The sequence below is a fragment of the Myxine glutinosa genome, chromosome 1 (genome assembly GCF_964187855.1).
Source record: "Myxine glutinosa chromosome 1, kmMyxGlut1.1, whole genome shotgun sequence".
NCBI lineage: Eukaryota > Metazoa > Chordata > Myxini > Myxiniformes > Myxinidae > Myxine > Myxine glutinosa.
In genome coordinates, this window is record NC_136261.1 from 45,154,607 (window position 1) to 45,169,519 (window position 14,913).

Consider the following 14,913-nt stretch of genomic DNA (forward strand, 5'->3'; position numbering starts at 1 on the left):
TGAGCGGTGTGTTGTAAGGGTAGGTGGTTGGTTGGTGTGTGTGTGTGTGTGTGTGTATGTGTGAATGAGGTGGTGTGTTTTGTTGGTGAGTGGTGAAGGGTATAAAGGTGGGTGTTTGAGTGTTCCACCATGTTTACTTGTTTGGTGCTGTGGATTCTGGAAGTGGAGGCGATTTTGTTGCTGTAGTCTGTGTTTGCACTAGCTGGGGGTGGGGGTATGTACGCATCCAGGTGTAGTTGCTGCATGTGGAGGTGTATGTGCCCCTGCTGGCCCACCTTAGCTGACCGTATCGAGGTTGAAGGGCCGAAACGGGATGATGCTGAGGACCTCGACTGAGGACCTGGTCAGTGAGGCACACTTGTGACCAGGTGTGTTTTGAGTATGTTACATGTACTCCAAACATTTGGGACATCCTTTATTTATTTTGGGGAGAGCGTTCAGAGTTCTGATAAGATTAATTTTCAACATAACAACCCATACACAGAATCTATCTGTTCATTATATAATGAGACTCTACTCGACAATCTTTTAATAAATGCAGCATATATTTTTTTTTGTGCCGAAAATCAAAAACATGTACACTTACACACACCATCTGCAAAACACTTCTTTGTTCAGTGTTATACAACAATGAGGTGATCATCTCATCACCAAATGAGCTACAAGAGCAGGCTCCACATTTAAAGTTGGAATTAATACTGTGGACCGAGTCTAATAGAACGCTTCAAGTTCTTGCAAAGCGTCGTCACAAATATACGATGTGTTTGCACTCAGTTAGGTACACAACTGTAGGATGAAGTACAGTTTCGAAGGAGAACATGAATTATTCTGATAATCCATCTTCTGAGGAAGTGTTGTAGTCAGCGACAAGAGTGGCAGATGGATACAGACTTAAAGATCTTTCCAACGGCACGGTGATAGTACCACTGTCGTCACGTGGGGAACCAGTACCGGAAAATGTAGAGCACGTTGCTGCATTAGGGGGGGAATATTGAACTGTCTGTTTCTCTGTAAGCTTACACTGTCTTCCAATGAGAGGAAAAGTGGGAATTGCTGAACTTTCCACACAATCGTTGTTTAAACTCCTATCCACATCGATGGTGGATACTGAATTTGGCGATTGATGCTCGGATAACTGTAGGTTGCAGTCTTCGCAGCTGTTGAAGCCAACAGTGGGGTTGGTAATAGATTTGGATTCCCATTTTGGTGTGACATTCGTTTTATGTGTGACGCAGAGCCTGGTGCTAGGTTTTTCTGCATCCTTTGGAGTTGCTGGTCGGTGACGATTAATTCGACCGAGCAAAACATGAGATTTTTTGACCCCCTGATTGTCGAACCATGGGCGCTCAGCAATCGCACGTCGCTTCTGTTTCTGTTGGTCTCTGCATGCTGTGGAAAAATGGAAAAGGGAAAAAGAATAAAAAGTAAGTAAAAAAAAAACCACCATTCTCTTAAATGTCAACCTGAATCAGTTGAAGGGATTGAAAATGAAAAATTGTCAAAGAAAAATTACTGAAATTGTTATACAAATCAACAATGAAAAAGATGTTTAAAGTTGCTTCTTCTTCGTTCATATGCAGCATAAGGTTGCGGAGTAGCATCATTGGCTGATGGCGCAGCTGTGCTGCGGATGCAGTACCCTCTGGTGGTTAGGGAACGAATTTGTAATTTGTTCAGGGTACCCACCATAACTCGCTTACTCTTCACGAAGGACACCATGGAATATTTAACATCCCCTAACGAAGGCCGGCAGACGGGACGCCGGTTTAACGGCCATCCGAGGGATGGCACACACATTGATGAATCACCCTGCCTGTGAAACACCAGGATGACAATTTATAGCTGGGTCGGGATTCAAACCCGGGCTGGACAGCTTAGAGGCCAGGAGGTTTACAGACCGACAGATAATTAAAATGGAACAGGAAGAGAAAGACATCACACATGAGTGGATGAGCAGTGAAAAGAAAATGGACAGGGATTGTGAAGAGAGGATGGGAGAGTCAAAGAGAGAAGAAGAGAGCAGGGGTGCATACGGGATAAAGCACGAGGTGATGATAGGCAGCATTCTCGAAGAACATTCATGTAGGTTTGCGATGACTCGTGATAAAGACTATTATGTTTTGTTTTTTAAACATAGATTTAGGAGAGGTGGCTTATTTAACTTCGATTTAGTCAGGGATACGATTCGATTATAAAGTCGAGAGTTCATTGAACACCTTACACTGCACAATCTTCTTGAGAAACAAGCAGCAAATTTGATTGGTCGAGATAATGTAAAATGTCGTTATATTTTGTCAAAGTACTGATAAACGGAAGGTTTTTGAAAATGCCAAAAAGGTGATTTGTGTTCTACTGTGTTCAGTGTATAATGCAATTGAAATAAAATGAAGATTGTTAAGAACCACTTTCAGAGGCCATTTCCCCCCGCAGAGCAGGGGTTGGCCTTTTTCGGGCACCGTGGTCCCCTTTTTGAAGCAATGTTTTACGGCCAGATGCTCTTCCTGCCGCCAACCCTGTTAGTCACCTCTTGCGACACACAGGGAATTACCAGTGAACTGGTACTCAATTTGCCGACCTCAGAAGGATGACAGGCTGAATCAACCCCCCTGGCGTTAATTCAACGATCGACCGGGATTCAAACCCACGATCCTAGGATCCCAAGCCGGCACCCTGACCGGTTGACTAAGGGGTTAAGGTCAGATAAAAAATAATTCTGGAAGTTTACAACCGATGATGCAGCATCTTTTACACCACCTTATTTAACATGCTATATAAATTATTCATGCCTGTTGCTTTGTCCTTTATGATGTCACTTATTCGAAAGTGCCAGATCAAAAAGTTTTTTAAACTGCATTTTTGTTTCATAGCAAAAGAATTGAGTAGTTTGCATCAAAAAAATTATTGGGCACGAATTTCTGATTAACAAGACCCCTTTTTGAACCCTTCTATGGGTCATTCTTATATGCAAATTACCAACATGAAAGCTTCTTACCCACCAAATCATTATATTCACATATATCTTTTTGATGTATTCAAAGTGGAAATTTGCTCGGGCTCAGCATTTTGATAAAGTTTTTCCGAGACCCTTTTGACCCCTTCAAGCGTAAGGGGCCTTCTTATCCAAAAGAGCCATGTCAGAAATTTTAATGTTGCATTTTTGTTTGATACCATTAGACTAGAGCAGTTTGTAACAACAACAACAAAATATTCTCAGGCACAAATTTCTGACCAAGACTCTTCGTGGACCCTTATAAGGATTCCTCTTATATGCAAATGCCGATGATTTTCATTTCTTACGTGTGTTTTCTATTCAGTATCCAAAAAAGATGTCATAAAATAATAATCAGCCCCGGGCGCAAATATTTCCAAAAAAAGTTTAAAGGGTCTTTTTAAGGGTCTGCCATTTCCAAATGCTGGAAATGCGGAACTCAAGAAATGGGTTTCATTGGATGTCAAGGTAATGTAACACGATCAAGAGCATCAAAGCTTTTGGGTGTGAGTTTGCGATTAAACTCTGACCAGCTCTCAGTCTATAACATTCAATTGAAATTGTTCCTTGATCATAAAATGACGTTGATATACATACAGACAGACAATGTGAACCAATTTCTTAGCCCGTCTTTTGGTTTCGCATGTGCAGGGTGATTATCTTTCAGGTGCTATGCAGGCAGGTAATTGCATCGCAATGTACACTTCCCTATCACAGAGACCATTAAGCTGGCTGCTCCACTCCATTTGTGGCCAAATATCCCTCGGTATCTTTTGAAAGATTAAGAGATTGTGTGTTGATACAACAACAACATGCATTTTAAAAGGCCATTTTCCCTGCTAGAGCGGGGGTTAGCCTTGCGGTCCCCATGACAATCTTCTCCATTTTGCCCTATTTTCTGCATCTCTCCTTGTTAACCCCCTTGCCTGCATTTCTTCTTCCACCATCTTTAGCCAAGTCTTTCTCGGTCTTCCCCGTCTTCTACTTCCTTCTACATTCATTTCCATCACTCTTCTCAACCAGTCACTTTCATCCTTCCTCAACACATGACCAAACCATCTCAACCTGTTCCTCTTCACAGCATCAATCACAGGCTCTATTCCCATCATCTTTCGCAATTCATCATTTGTCTTCCTCTCTCTCAACGATACTTCGCACATCCGTCGAACCATTCGCATTTCCACCCTTTCCAACCTTCGTTGCTGCTCTACGCTCATTACCCATGTCTCGCTCCCATAAATCATAACACTTCTCACACATGCAGCATACACCTTTCCCTTCAGCTTCAATGACACTCCCCTCATCATCAGCACGCCACTCAATTCCCGAAACTTCTTCCATGCACATCTCACTCGAGCAACAGTTGCCGAGTCTGATCCACCTTCTCCATTCAGCATGTCTCCGAGGTAGCAAAATGTTTTCACACCTTCCAGCTTCACGCCGTCTCCAAGATCCAACTCAACATTTCCTCCATCTGCAGCTCCCTCTGTGCACACCTTACATTTGAATGTAGCTGCCACACTGGTTAAGGACCCTCTCAGACCACTACATTTTTGATGAACCCACTCAGCGCACATTGTACACTGAATGGAGTTCACACCGACACCCTTCCTACACACAGCACAGGGCCACTTCCCAGTTCTTTCCACCACACCACATGCTTTACCACTTGCCATCACCTTCGTCTTTCCGATCTTCACCTTCAGACCTTTTGTCTCCATACATTCCTTCCACGTGTTCATCTTTTCCTTCAGTCCATCCATACTTTCCGCAATAAACACCAGATCATCTGCATACAACAACTCCCACGGTAAACCCTCCTTTACGTTCTGAGCCAGCACCTCCATCACAGCTACAAATAGTAGTGGACTTAGTACCGACCCCTGATGCACTCCCACCTTCACCTCAAACTCACCACTGTTCCCGTCCTTCGTCCTTACAGCTGTGCGCGCTCTTTTGTACATTGCCATCACTACTCTGATCAACCATTCCTCCACTCCTAACTTCCTCAATGCCCATGTCAATACTTTGCGTGGAACGCGATCGAATGCTTTCTCCAGATCAACAAACCCAAGAAACAACTTCTTCCTCTTCTCCATGTACTTCTCCTGCAACTGCCTCACAATGAAAAGCGCGTCTGTCGTTCCTCTTCCTGGCATGAATCCAAACTGCATTTCATCGATCTTCACTTTCTTCCTTATCCTCCTCTCCAACACCCTTTCCAATACCTTCATTCCATGCTCCAATAACTTTATCGCTCGGTACGAGCCACACTCCAGAGGGTCACCTTTCCCCTTGTATAGAGGGACGAGGGTACTCAGTTCCCAATCCACTGGAATGTGGCCTTCTTTCACCACCAGATTACAGATCTCTGTCATTCTCTTCACACCCCAACTTCCTGCTGCCTTCAAAATATCTCCCACAACTCCCGTCGGCCCTCCCGCTTTTCTACCCTTCATTGCTTTTATCGCTTCCTCAACTTCCTTCTCAGTTATCTTCTCTGCCGGTCCTAAAACTGGGTTACTCTCTATGTTGCCATCCCATTCATTCTCTGTATTCAACAGCATTTCCATATATCTTTTCCATCTTCCTTTAATTCCATCTGGGTCGACAACGATTTGTCCCACTTCATCCTTCAAGCAACTCACCCCCATCACATCACACCTCTCTTTCGCTATCTGCTTTGCAATCCTGAATACTGCTTTCTGACCCTCTTCCGAATCCAAGCGTTCTCCGAACATTTTCCTACATGCCTCCTGCGCCTTTGCTACCTCTTTCTTTGCAGCCTTCCTGGCTGCCTTATAACTTTCATGCTCTGCTGTTTCTGCTCCCATACCCTTCGCCTTCTGCCACTCCTTGAACTTCTTCCTCTTCTCGTCAATCCTCTTTCCAACTTCATCATCCCACCACCATGTTTCCGAGTGCCTCGGTGGTCCTTTTGTCCATCCACATACCTCACCAATGGCTCCCAACAGACTAGCTTTCATTGACATCCAACCACTTTCAAGCTCAACCACATCATCCTCGACCCTACTCAGCCTCTCTTTTAATGCCTCCCTTACTGTCACCTCTTTCAACCTCCACACCTTCATTCTCAGTTGGTACTTCACCCGCCGAGCTCTCCTCGCACCTTTCACCCTTACGTCGCAGACAACCAAGTGGTGCTGTGAAACAGTCTCCTCCTCCGGGATCACCTTTGTGTCCCGGAGGTGCCCCCTATCTCGCCTACGCACCATCAGGTCGTCAACGGTTGTCGTCGACCCACCTGACGTGTATGTAACAAGCTTATTATCCTCTTTCTGGAACTGAGTATTACAAATCAACAAATCAGCTCCATCAGCAAACTCCAAAATCCTTTCACCTTCTCCATTTCTCACACCATATCCGTAACCCCCATGAACTCCGTCAAAACCATCCATACTCCTTCCCACATGTCCATTTAGGTCTCCTCCTACCACAACAACTTCCTCATCTTTCACGTTTTCCATCAGCTTCTCTATCGCACACCAGAACTTGTCCTTCTCTTCATCGCTTCGACCAACCTGCGGAGCATATCCCGAGATGACATTCACCAAGAGCTTTCCAATCATCATTTTCACCATCATCAACCTATCACTCACTCTAGTCACACTCACCACACTGTCTACAAACTCCTCAGAAAACAGGACACCAACACCATTCACGCCCTCCAGGCACCCTTGCCACACAAACTTGTATTTCTGTCCCTGCCTACCCTTCACCATTCTCACACCACTTCCCTTCCATCTTGTCTCTTGCACACAACATATGTCCACTCTTCTTCTGACCAATACTTCCACCACTTCTCCTGATCTCCCTGTCATTGTCCCTACATTCCATGTCCCAAACCTCAGAAACCGATCTCCACTTCGGGCTGTACCCTGCCCACATGTAGTTGTAATTGTCATGGTTCTCTTTTTGAGGCAATGTTTTTATGGCCGGATGCCCTTCCTGACGCCAACCCTCTTAGTCGCCTCTTACGACACGCAGGGATACGGCGTACCTATTCTTATCCAGGGTACACACTGGGAAACGTTTAAAACATGGAAATTCTGGGGGGTGGGGGGGGGGGGGGGGGGGTGTCAGCATCACGGCTGCGGTTTAAACATATTTAAATAATATTTAAACAAAACCATGAAAAACAATCTGGGAAAAGTCTCTAAGTGAGAACGTGGATTTGAGAAAGCAGGAGCAGAGGTGAAAGAAAAACGAGATATAGGGGGCGGGGCACAAGTCGAGACGAGGAGGCCGCACGAGACACCAGGCCGCACGAGGCGCACGAGGCGCGAACAAAGAAACGACTAATTACACACAAATTTGCAAAACTACAAAACCAAAACCAAATAGAAACACACAATAACACATACACAACAAAATACGCAGCGGAAATTTGACAAAGAAACGAACGGGAAAACACTCAAACTTTGATGCCGTGGAGAGATCGAAGCAAGCCCCGTCGCTCGAGGGACCGGAAGTGATTGTGTGTTGATATCTTACCCTAATTGCTGGCTCCTTATCTATCGTATTATTACTCATTTGTGGTTATCAGACTCGTGTTTTACTCATAGCAGGTTAGGGCGAGTGATGCTGAGATTGTGTTTGCACGAGTGCAATTGCAGGTTCACTTATAATGGCTTCATCATTGCATCCTGAGTACCAACAATAACTACTTTGATTTGAAAATAGCATTTACTAGTATGTCCTTTCCAGAGCTCTATAAAACCTTTAACAGGTTTTTCTATGAGCTAAAAAAACCCCCAAAAAAACAACTTTTATATGACCTTTTGTGTAAAAACAAAACATGTTGAATTAAATGACTAAAGTGTGTAGATGGTGAGGGATAGGATAAACTTCTACACACAAATGGGGGCATGCAGTTTCAGGAGCGAGGCCAGGCGGCTATCTTCTGAGGTCTCGGCTACTAGAGGAATGGAAAGGGATGTGCGTTTGCAGAATTCGTCATCGCGATCCTTTGTTTCTCGCAGCACTCGCTTCTCCTCCTGGACACAGTTATCACGTGGTCGAGGAATGAGGGAGATTGAGTGGGTTGGGAGGGAGGAATAACATTATTTGTGTAAGAAGGAAGAAAGGTAGTGGAATATGATGGTGAGGAATTTCAGTGTAGTAATTTGATAAGTAAACAGAATTGAGATTACATACCCATGATCCCCTCCCCTTGTTTGTTTTCAGCACGTACCCGGAAACGCCGACGCAATTTGCTGTTCAGTTGAAAGTCATCGCGCCAAACCTCCTGCAAGGTTTGGATATCTGCTAGTCCTGGAACAGCACGCGTTAACTTCTCCTTGTCCTTCACGCCGTGTTCAAGACGAAACATGGCGTCCGTTTCCAATTTCTCTTTGTCTTCTCTTGCTATTACAGGGAAGTGGAAGCAAGGAAATCACACAAGATCAAAGCATGTCATGTTGCCAATGCGAAATACAGTGAGCATATTTGCCAAAGAAGGATGAAGCTTGGTGCCTCAAACCATAGATATTAAACCCTCTCCATTTTTGAAAGCTTCCCAGATCTTCACTTTTCTGAACATGTGTCGTTACATCTTATTTGCATGTTTTCTTGTGAAAAATATCAAATTAACGATAAATTTTAATAGAAACAAATCCTTGCACAAAACACACATCCTTCCTTTTTGCCTTGAACCCACCTGTTGTCAGGATCTGCTCATTGTCCTTCATGTCCCATCGCTCTTCTTTTCGTCGTGCACCGCTCACAATAACATAGTCACAGTTAGCTGGATCCGTCTGGATCTCAATGTAATTGTCACAAAGGTGGCATTTCATCCGAAACCTGGAAAAAAGTAAAAAATTACAATGTGCTGAACTATCGTTTCATTCACATTGTAGGATTCTCATTAATTGACCCAATGAACCCTTACAAGATGCTGCGTAATTCTGCCACAAGAGTTTCCCCATAAAACACCTGTGAATTGGAGTTGTGTAGTACTTTCCGACCTTTGTCTTCTCTGCATTGTAGCGCACACCTGACAAATATCATCCTTATTAGGAAGAGCAAAAGTCACATATGATACAGCACATGGAGGGTATTATAAGCGAATGAGAATTGACACTGGTAGGCAGAAGAGGCAGAAGTGTGCGAGGACTACAAAATTCTTTCAATGGTACATGAACGCAGCAACATGTTAACCAACACTTTCATCCCGAAAAGCATAAAAGGCAACGACACAAAGATGGAGGCAATTTTAACCCCCACCCTATTGTAGTGACAGTAGACAAGGAATATGGAAGTTGGAAAATGTACCAGGCCAAAAGCCAACTCTTCAAAAGATAGATGCTTGTGCCTAGAAAAGAAGAATCAGAGCCCAAACAACACTACACTACCTCCATCGGTAGTTCTTTCAAATGGCATATTGAATTTAGGTGACCTTTAAAACCGAGTACATCCAATGGATTTAAAAGCCAATTGACAAGTGAGTGCGAGTAGACAATACACACAGTTTAATACCTCATGATGGCACTGCACTAAATTTATGGCTCGTTCAGATCTTAACAGGGATATTACTAAAAATACGAGGAAGGGTAACAAGGGGACAGGTGATAAGGGGGTCCTTACTACAATTCATGGACCAGTCTTTGTTTGTGTATTTCCGTTTGTTTGTTCGTCTCACTACTCTTTCTACAGTTCTGGGCTGAAAACATCCAGACTTGTTACATAGGATCAGCATGACCCCAATTTGTGAATCGTGTCTTTATCTTTGCTCGTGGTCTGGGGGGGGTGGGGGGGGGGTGGGGGGAAGGGGGGGGGGGCAGAGGGGTGTCGTGGGGGGAGGGCAGGGGCACGATGCAAATTTGCTATGTGAATGTGTATCGTGTAGCGCCCCCTCCAGGTGGGAGAGGGTATTACAAGTCCCACCCTTTGCTGTCCAGTATTCCTGTCCCCACATTTTCCAGTGCAGTGAGGTGTTTTGAATTACGCAGTGAGAGGTACTTTGAATTATACATTTGAATAAGGATAATAACTTTAACCTCCTGGCCACTCCTGTAGGGAGCAGGTCCTCCTGGTAGGTAATAATAAGTGGAGGCCTGATAACAAGGAGATGGGGATGAAAACCAAGGGGGTGGGGTGAGAACGAATTGGGGCAGGGTAAGAACCAAGGTGTGTGGTAAGAATAATAATAGGAGGGGTAGCCCGAACATTAAACAAGTGATAAGATGAAGTGATAAGATGAGTAAGATTAGAAGAGGAAGAGTGCGAGGAAGAAGAATCAATAAAAATTTAATACACAGACCGATATTTTATAACTTCAGGCGAAAGTAGTAGGACAAACTCCAGCAACATAAGGAAGAACGATTTTGGTGAAAAGTCCATTTTCAAGGCTTGTTAATGTCCTGTAAATATTTTTTGGCATATTTTCATGGTTGTTCAATTAAGGGCTTTATTGTTACTGAGATGATCAGGTAGCTTCTGTTACCCCTTGGGAGCTTTATATGATGACATGACATGATATAATGCCAGGTGCAAGAAAGCATCAATAGTCTTCCAGAGCAGCTCACCCATGCCAATGTGTTTGCCACAACCTTCACACCAGATGTTATATGGCATCTCAAATCTGCAGGTAACAGAAGCAACAGACAGTCACTCACAATCTCTTGAACGGTTAGTTCAAAATACAAATGTGTCATGTATAAAATGTAGTTGCTCAAATGACTGTTTGGTGAAATCTCAAAAAAACAAAAATAAAACAATGAAATAAAACACAAAAAACATAAATGGACACATAAAACAATAAAGGGAAGGGGAGACAAGATGGGGAGAGAGAGGGAAGCACACAAGCACAACAGTAGAGAACAGGGACATCGGTAGATCTGTGGGAGGGAGAGGACTGAGGGTGGGGGAGGGGAAGGGGGAGGGAGGGAAGGGGTACACGGTATAAAACAAATTGACACTACAAGGAATTGAAGTCGGAGATTGAAAGATGTGGATTTGGGGTGTATTAACTGGGGTAGAAAAGATAAAGGTTTTGGATGGGGGAAGATAAGAGATGTTGGTGAACAGCTGTTTTGAAGACTTGGAGGGAGGAGAGGGATTGAAGAAAGTGTGGGGAGTTTGTTCCAGAGGCAGGAAAAAAGAGGATTGAAAGAGTGAAGGTGAGAAGAGAGTCTTGATTTTGGCAGTTTCTCCAGAAGAGGATTACTGGCAGATCTTGTGCGTCCTGCAGGAATTCATATAAAAGTGCACCAATGTCGCTGTAAAACAAATAAACAACAACAAAAAAAAACTCACCGGATGATGAGAATGCCCTGCGAGAGCTTGCGTGCTCGCTCACGGAGGGCATGAGTCTTATGGTAGCCATTGAGAGATCCATGCTGAGAAGGTAGGGGTTGGAAAAAAAACATTATAATGCTATACTCAGTAAACTGTCACTTACATGCTGTGTTTTGCCCATCTCCACATACTATTACTAAAAGGAGAAGCGTTCTTCCATCACGCTTTATTATAAAGGGTTCCTGCTGTTGTAGAGCAATAAAAAAAATGGTACCGTTGGAAATCTAATAATTAATTTACTTGGAACAAAAATTAGTTTTTGTTTAATAATAAAAATGTCTGTTTTAAAAGGCCTCCTTTTAAGGAGGGAAGAGGAAGAAGCTTGACCTGGAGCTTTAATCTCGCGGTTCCAAAGGTACGACAACAGGAACCCTTTATAATAAAGCATGATGGACATGGAAGGATCACAAAAGCAACAGCAACAGCAACCACAGTCATGGCGACAGGATCAGCAACAACAACAACAGCGTGTTATAAAATATCCTTTTTTGTGTTTCACTTCAATTTACATCCTCATTGAGACTCTCAGATAGACATGCAACATGTTTGTGAAGGGCAACATAATGTCTCGTGATTAAAGGCTTCAGCAATGGGTAGGCACGGCTAGTATTCTATAATTGTACATCTGTGACCTTCTGTGCCACTGTTTGTGCAGTGACTTATCATCTTCCATTGTCCAGCTCTACCATGATCCTCAAACTTAAAAAAAAACAAAAACAAGTACAGATACATTCAAAGTACACCGCCCCCATGCCAAATAATTAAATATCCTACAGCGCGGCATTGCCGGGGCGCCGGGTACCGCAGTGCACCTCATAGAGGCTGCATTGGGAGGGAGAGGTGTACGCTAATTGACTGATTAATTGTAGAATTAAAATCAATAAAAGATTATCACAAATTATTTTCTTAATCAATTGGCTAATAGCAATAACTAAACCACTCGTGCTTCATCCGAAGATGTATCTTTTAGAAATTTAATTAAATAAGTCAGTAATAAAAAATTAAATAATTAATTGATTCACCAATAAATAATTAATCGATTAAATGATTAATCAATAAATCAAAAATATCCTTGATAGCCACATCACTCGGTCACTGTCATGTCCAAATATTAGCTTCCCAGCTCAAAAGGTGCCTGAGATATTGGCCAAATGAGAAAGAAAATAAATAAATGATTAATAATGAAAATAAATAAATAATAATCATTAAAAAATTAAATTATCAATCAATTCGGTCATAGAACACATAAACCACCACCATTTCATCAGAATCTGTAACTGGGATGTTTTTTTGTTTTTTTAGTAATTAATCGAATAATTAAATAATTAATCGATTCATTGATTAATTGATTAATCAATAAATCAAAAATATCCTTGATAGCCATATCACGAGGTCACTCATGTCCAAATATTAGCTTCTGAGCTCAAAAGGTGCCGGAGATATTGGCCAAATGACAAAGAAGATAAATAAATGATTAATAATGAAAATAAATAAATAATAATCATAAAAAAATTAAATTATTAATGAATTCGGTCAGAGAACACATGAACCACCACCATTTCATCAGAATCTGCAAGTAAAAAAAAAATTTTTTTTTGGTCATTAATCAAATAATTAATCATTCATTAATCATTAATCGTCATTATCGGTCATTCGGTCATTAATCGGTCATTAATCGATTGTCTGGCAATCGATTAATTGATTAATTAATAAACCAAAAATAGCCTTTGCAGCCAAATCACCTGGTCATTGGCATGTCCAAATATCAGCTTCTTAACTCAAAAGGTGGCTGAGTTAATGGTCAGAAGAGAAAGGAAATTTGATTAAATAAATAAGTACTTAATTAATCGCTAATAATTAAATAACTCCTCAATTAATTGATTAATTAAAAAACAAAAAAATACCGTTTTTGACAAAGGTCTTGCTCACTATTGTGCCGAAATTTCAGCTTCCTAGCTCAAAGGCTTCCCAGCCCTACCTCTTCCTCCTCTTCCACATCTTACCCGACCGCTCCCCCCCCCCTGTTCTGTATCCGATGCTCCCCCTTCCTCTTCATTAACAGTATGGACCTCAAACATCCGGGGCCTTCGCTCAAACTTGACTGATCTCTCCATACAGGTTGCTTCTGATAAACCAGACGTGATCTGCTTAACAGAAACTTTCCTCCTTCATGATGTCTCTGATTCCTTGGTATCTCTCCCAGGTTACTCCCTCCTCCGGTATGATAGACCTGAGCCTCGTCCTGGAGGTGGGGTTGCTATCTTTATCAAAAACTCTCTTCCTCACTCGCCCTGCACTGCCCTCTCTCCACCTCACCCCCAGGAATACCTTTGGCTACGGCTTCCCCTTCGCTCCCACCTTTTGTTCATATGTGTGTTGTACCGTCCACCAAACAGTGATGACTCCATCTACATCTCGCTGTCTGATAATATGGACCAACTTCTATCTACCCATCCCAACTCTCTCTTCCTCATATGTGGTGATTTCAATTGTCACCATGCCAGTTGGCTGGGTGTGGGTTCCTCTCTCACCAGCCATGGCTCTTCAGCAAAGGATTTCTGTGACTCACTGGGACTGACACAATCTGTCAATTTCCCGACCCGGATCTCAGTCAACGGAGCATCTTCTCTTCTGGACTTGGTTATGGCAAACTTCCCTGAAAATGTCTGCTGCTCTTCTTCTGCTCCAATCGGCTCATCTGATCATGTGCTTGTTAAAGTGGACATCTCTCTGACCATTCTCAGAGAGCCTCCTCAGCGTCGACGAGTCTGGCATTTCACTCAGGCCAACTGGCACGGTCTTCAAGCAGCCATCAATCATCTGGACTGGTCTCCCATCTCTACCGCCTCTGACATCAACTCATCCTGGGAATTCTTCCAAAGTAAATTGCTCTCTCTCATGCACAGATTTATCCCATCTCGTCTTCAGTTGTCATACCCTTCCTCCCGTCCATGGTACACGGAATCTTGTGGTGAGGCTATTGCCCAGAAACAACTTGCTTTCGTCTCCTGGAAAGCAAATCCAACGGAAGGAAATCTCATTTCCTTTCACAAAGCCCGAAACAAGTGTGTGTCCACCCTCAGGAGAGCCAGGAAACAATATCTCTCCGTTCTCAGGACAGAACTCTCTTATCTGTCTCCCTCTTCCAAATCCTGGTGGCGTCTGGTCAAATCAGTTTCTGGTGTTTGTTCCCCCTCCATCCCCTCCCTTACCTCAAACGGCCACACGGCTGATTCCGCACATGAAAAAGCTGAATGCCTCAACTCTGTGTTTGCCTCTAAATCTTGTGTCCCAAACCCATCCCTCTCTGTACCCACCGTACCCAGTCGTATCCAGCTGCTCCTAGACTCTGTGTCCTTTCCTCCTGACAAGGTGGAAAGTTTCTGTCAACCCTCGACTCTGATTCTGCAACTGGACCTGACGGCATCAGCCCACGGGTCCTAAAATCCTGTTCTTCCGCTCTTTCACTCCCTCTCTCTGTTCTCTTCACCCTCTCTTTTGCTCAAGGTCATCTGCCATCTGCTTGGAAATCTGCCAACATCACCGCTTTGCACAAAAAAGGTGCAAAAACAGATCCGAGCAACTACAGACCAATCAGCCTTCTC

The 14,913-nt window shown here is 43.3% G+C and overlaps 1 protein-coding gene across 4 annotated transcripts in view; it reads right to left on the reverse strand.

The window, feature by feature from the left end:
- Positions 1-402: 402 nt before the first annotated feature.
- The window catches only part of YJU2B (YJU2 splicing factor homolog B), a 34,696-nt gene continuing 20,185 nt past the window's right edge, over positions 403-14,913 (reverse strand). For all 4 annotated transcript variants that reach the window (XM_078771156.1, XM_078771157.1, XM_068110605.2 and 1 more), the window contains 7 exons: positions 11,267-11,349; positions 10,537-10,592; positions 8,945-9,005; positions 8,670-8,812; positions 8,205-8,377; positions 7,869-8,007; positions 403-1,389 (listed from right to left, as the gene is read on the reverse strand). In XM_078771156.1, the coding sequence (XP_078627282.1) occupies positions 824-1,389; positions 7,869-8,007; positions 8,205-8,377; positions 8,670-8,812; positions 8,945-9,005; positions 10,537-10,592; positions 11,267-11,349 (1,221 nt within the window). In that variant the 3' untranslated portion in view covers positions 403-823. The remainder of the gene's footprint in view (positions 1,390-7,868; positions 8,008-8,204; positions 8,378-8,669; positions 8,813-8,944; positions 9,006-10,536; positions 10,593-11,266; positions 11,350-14,913) is intronic.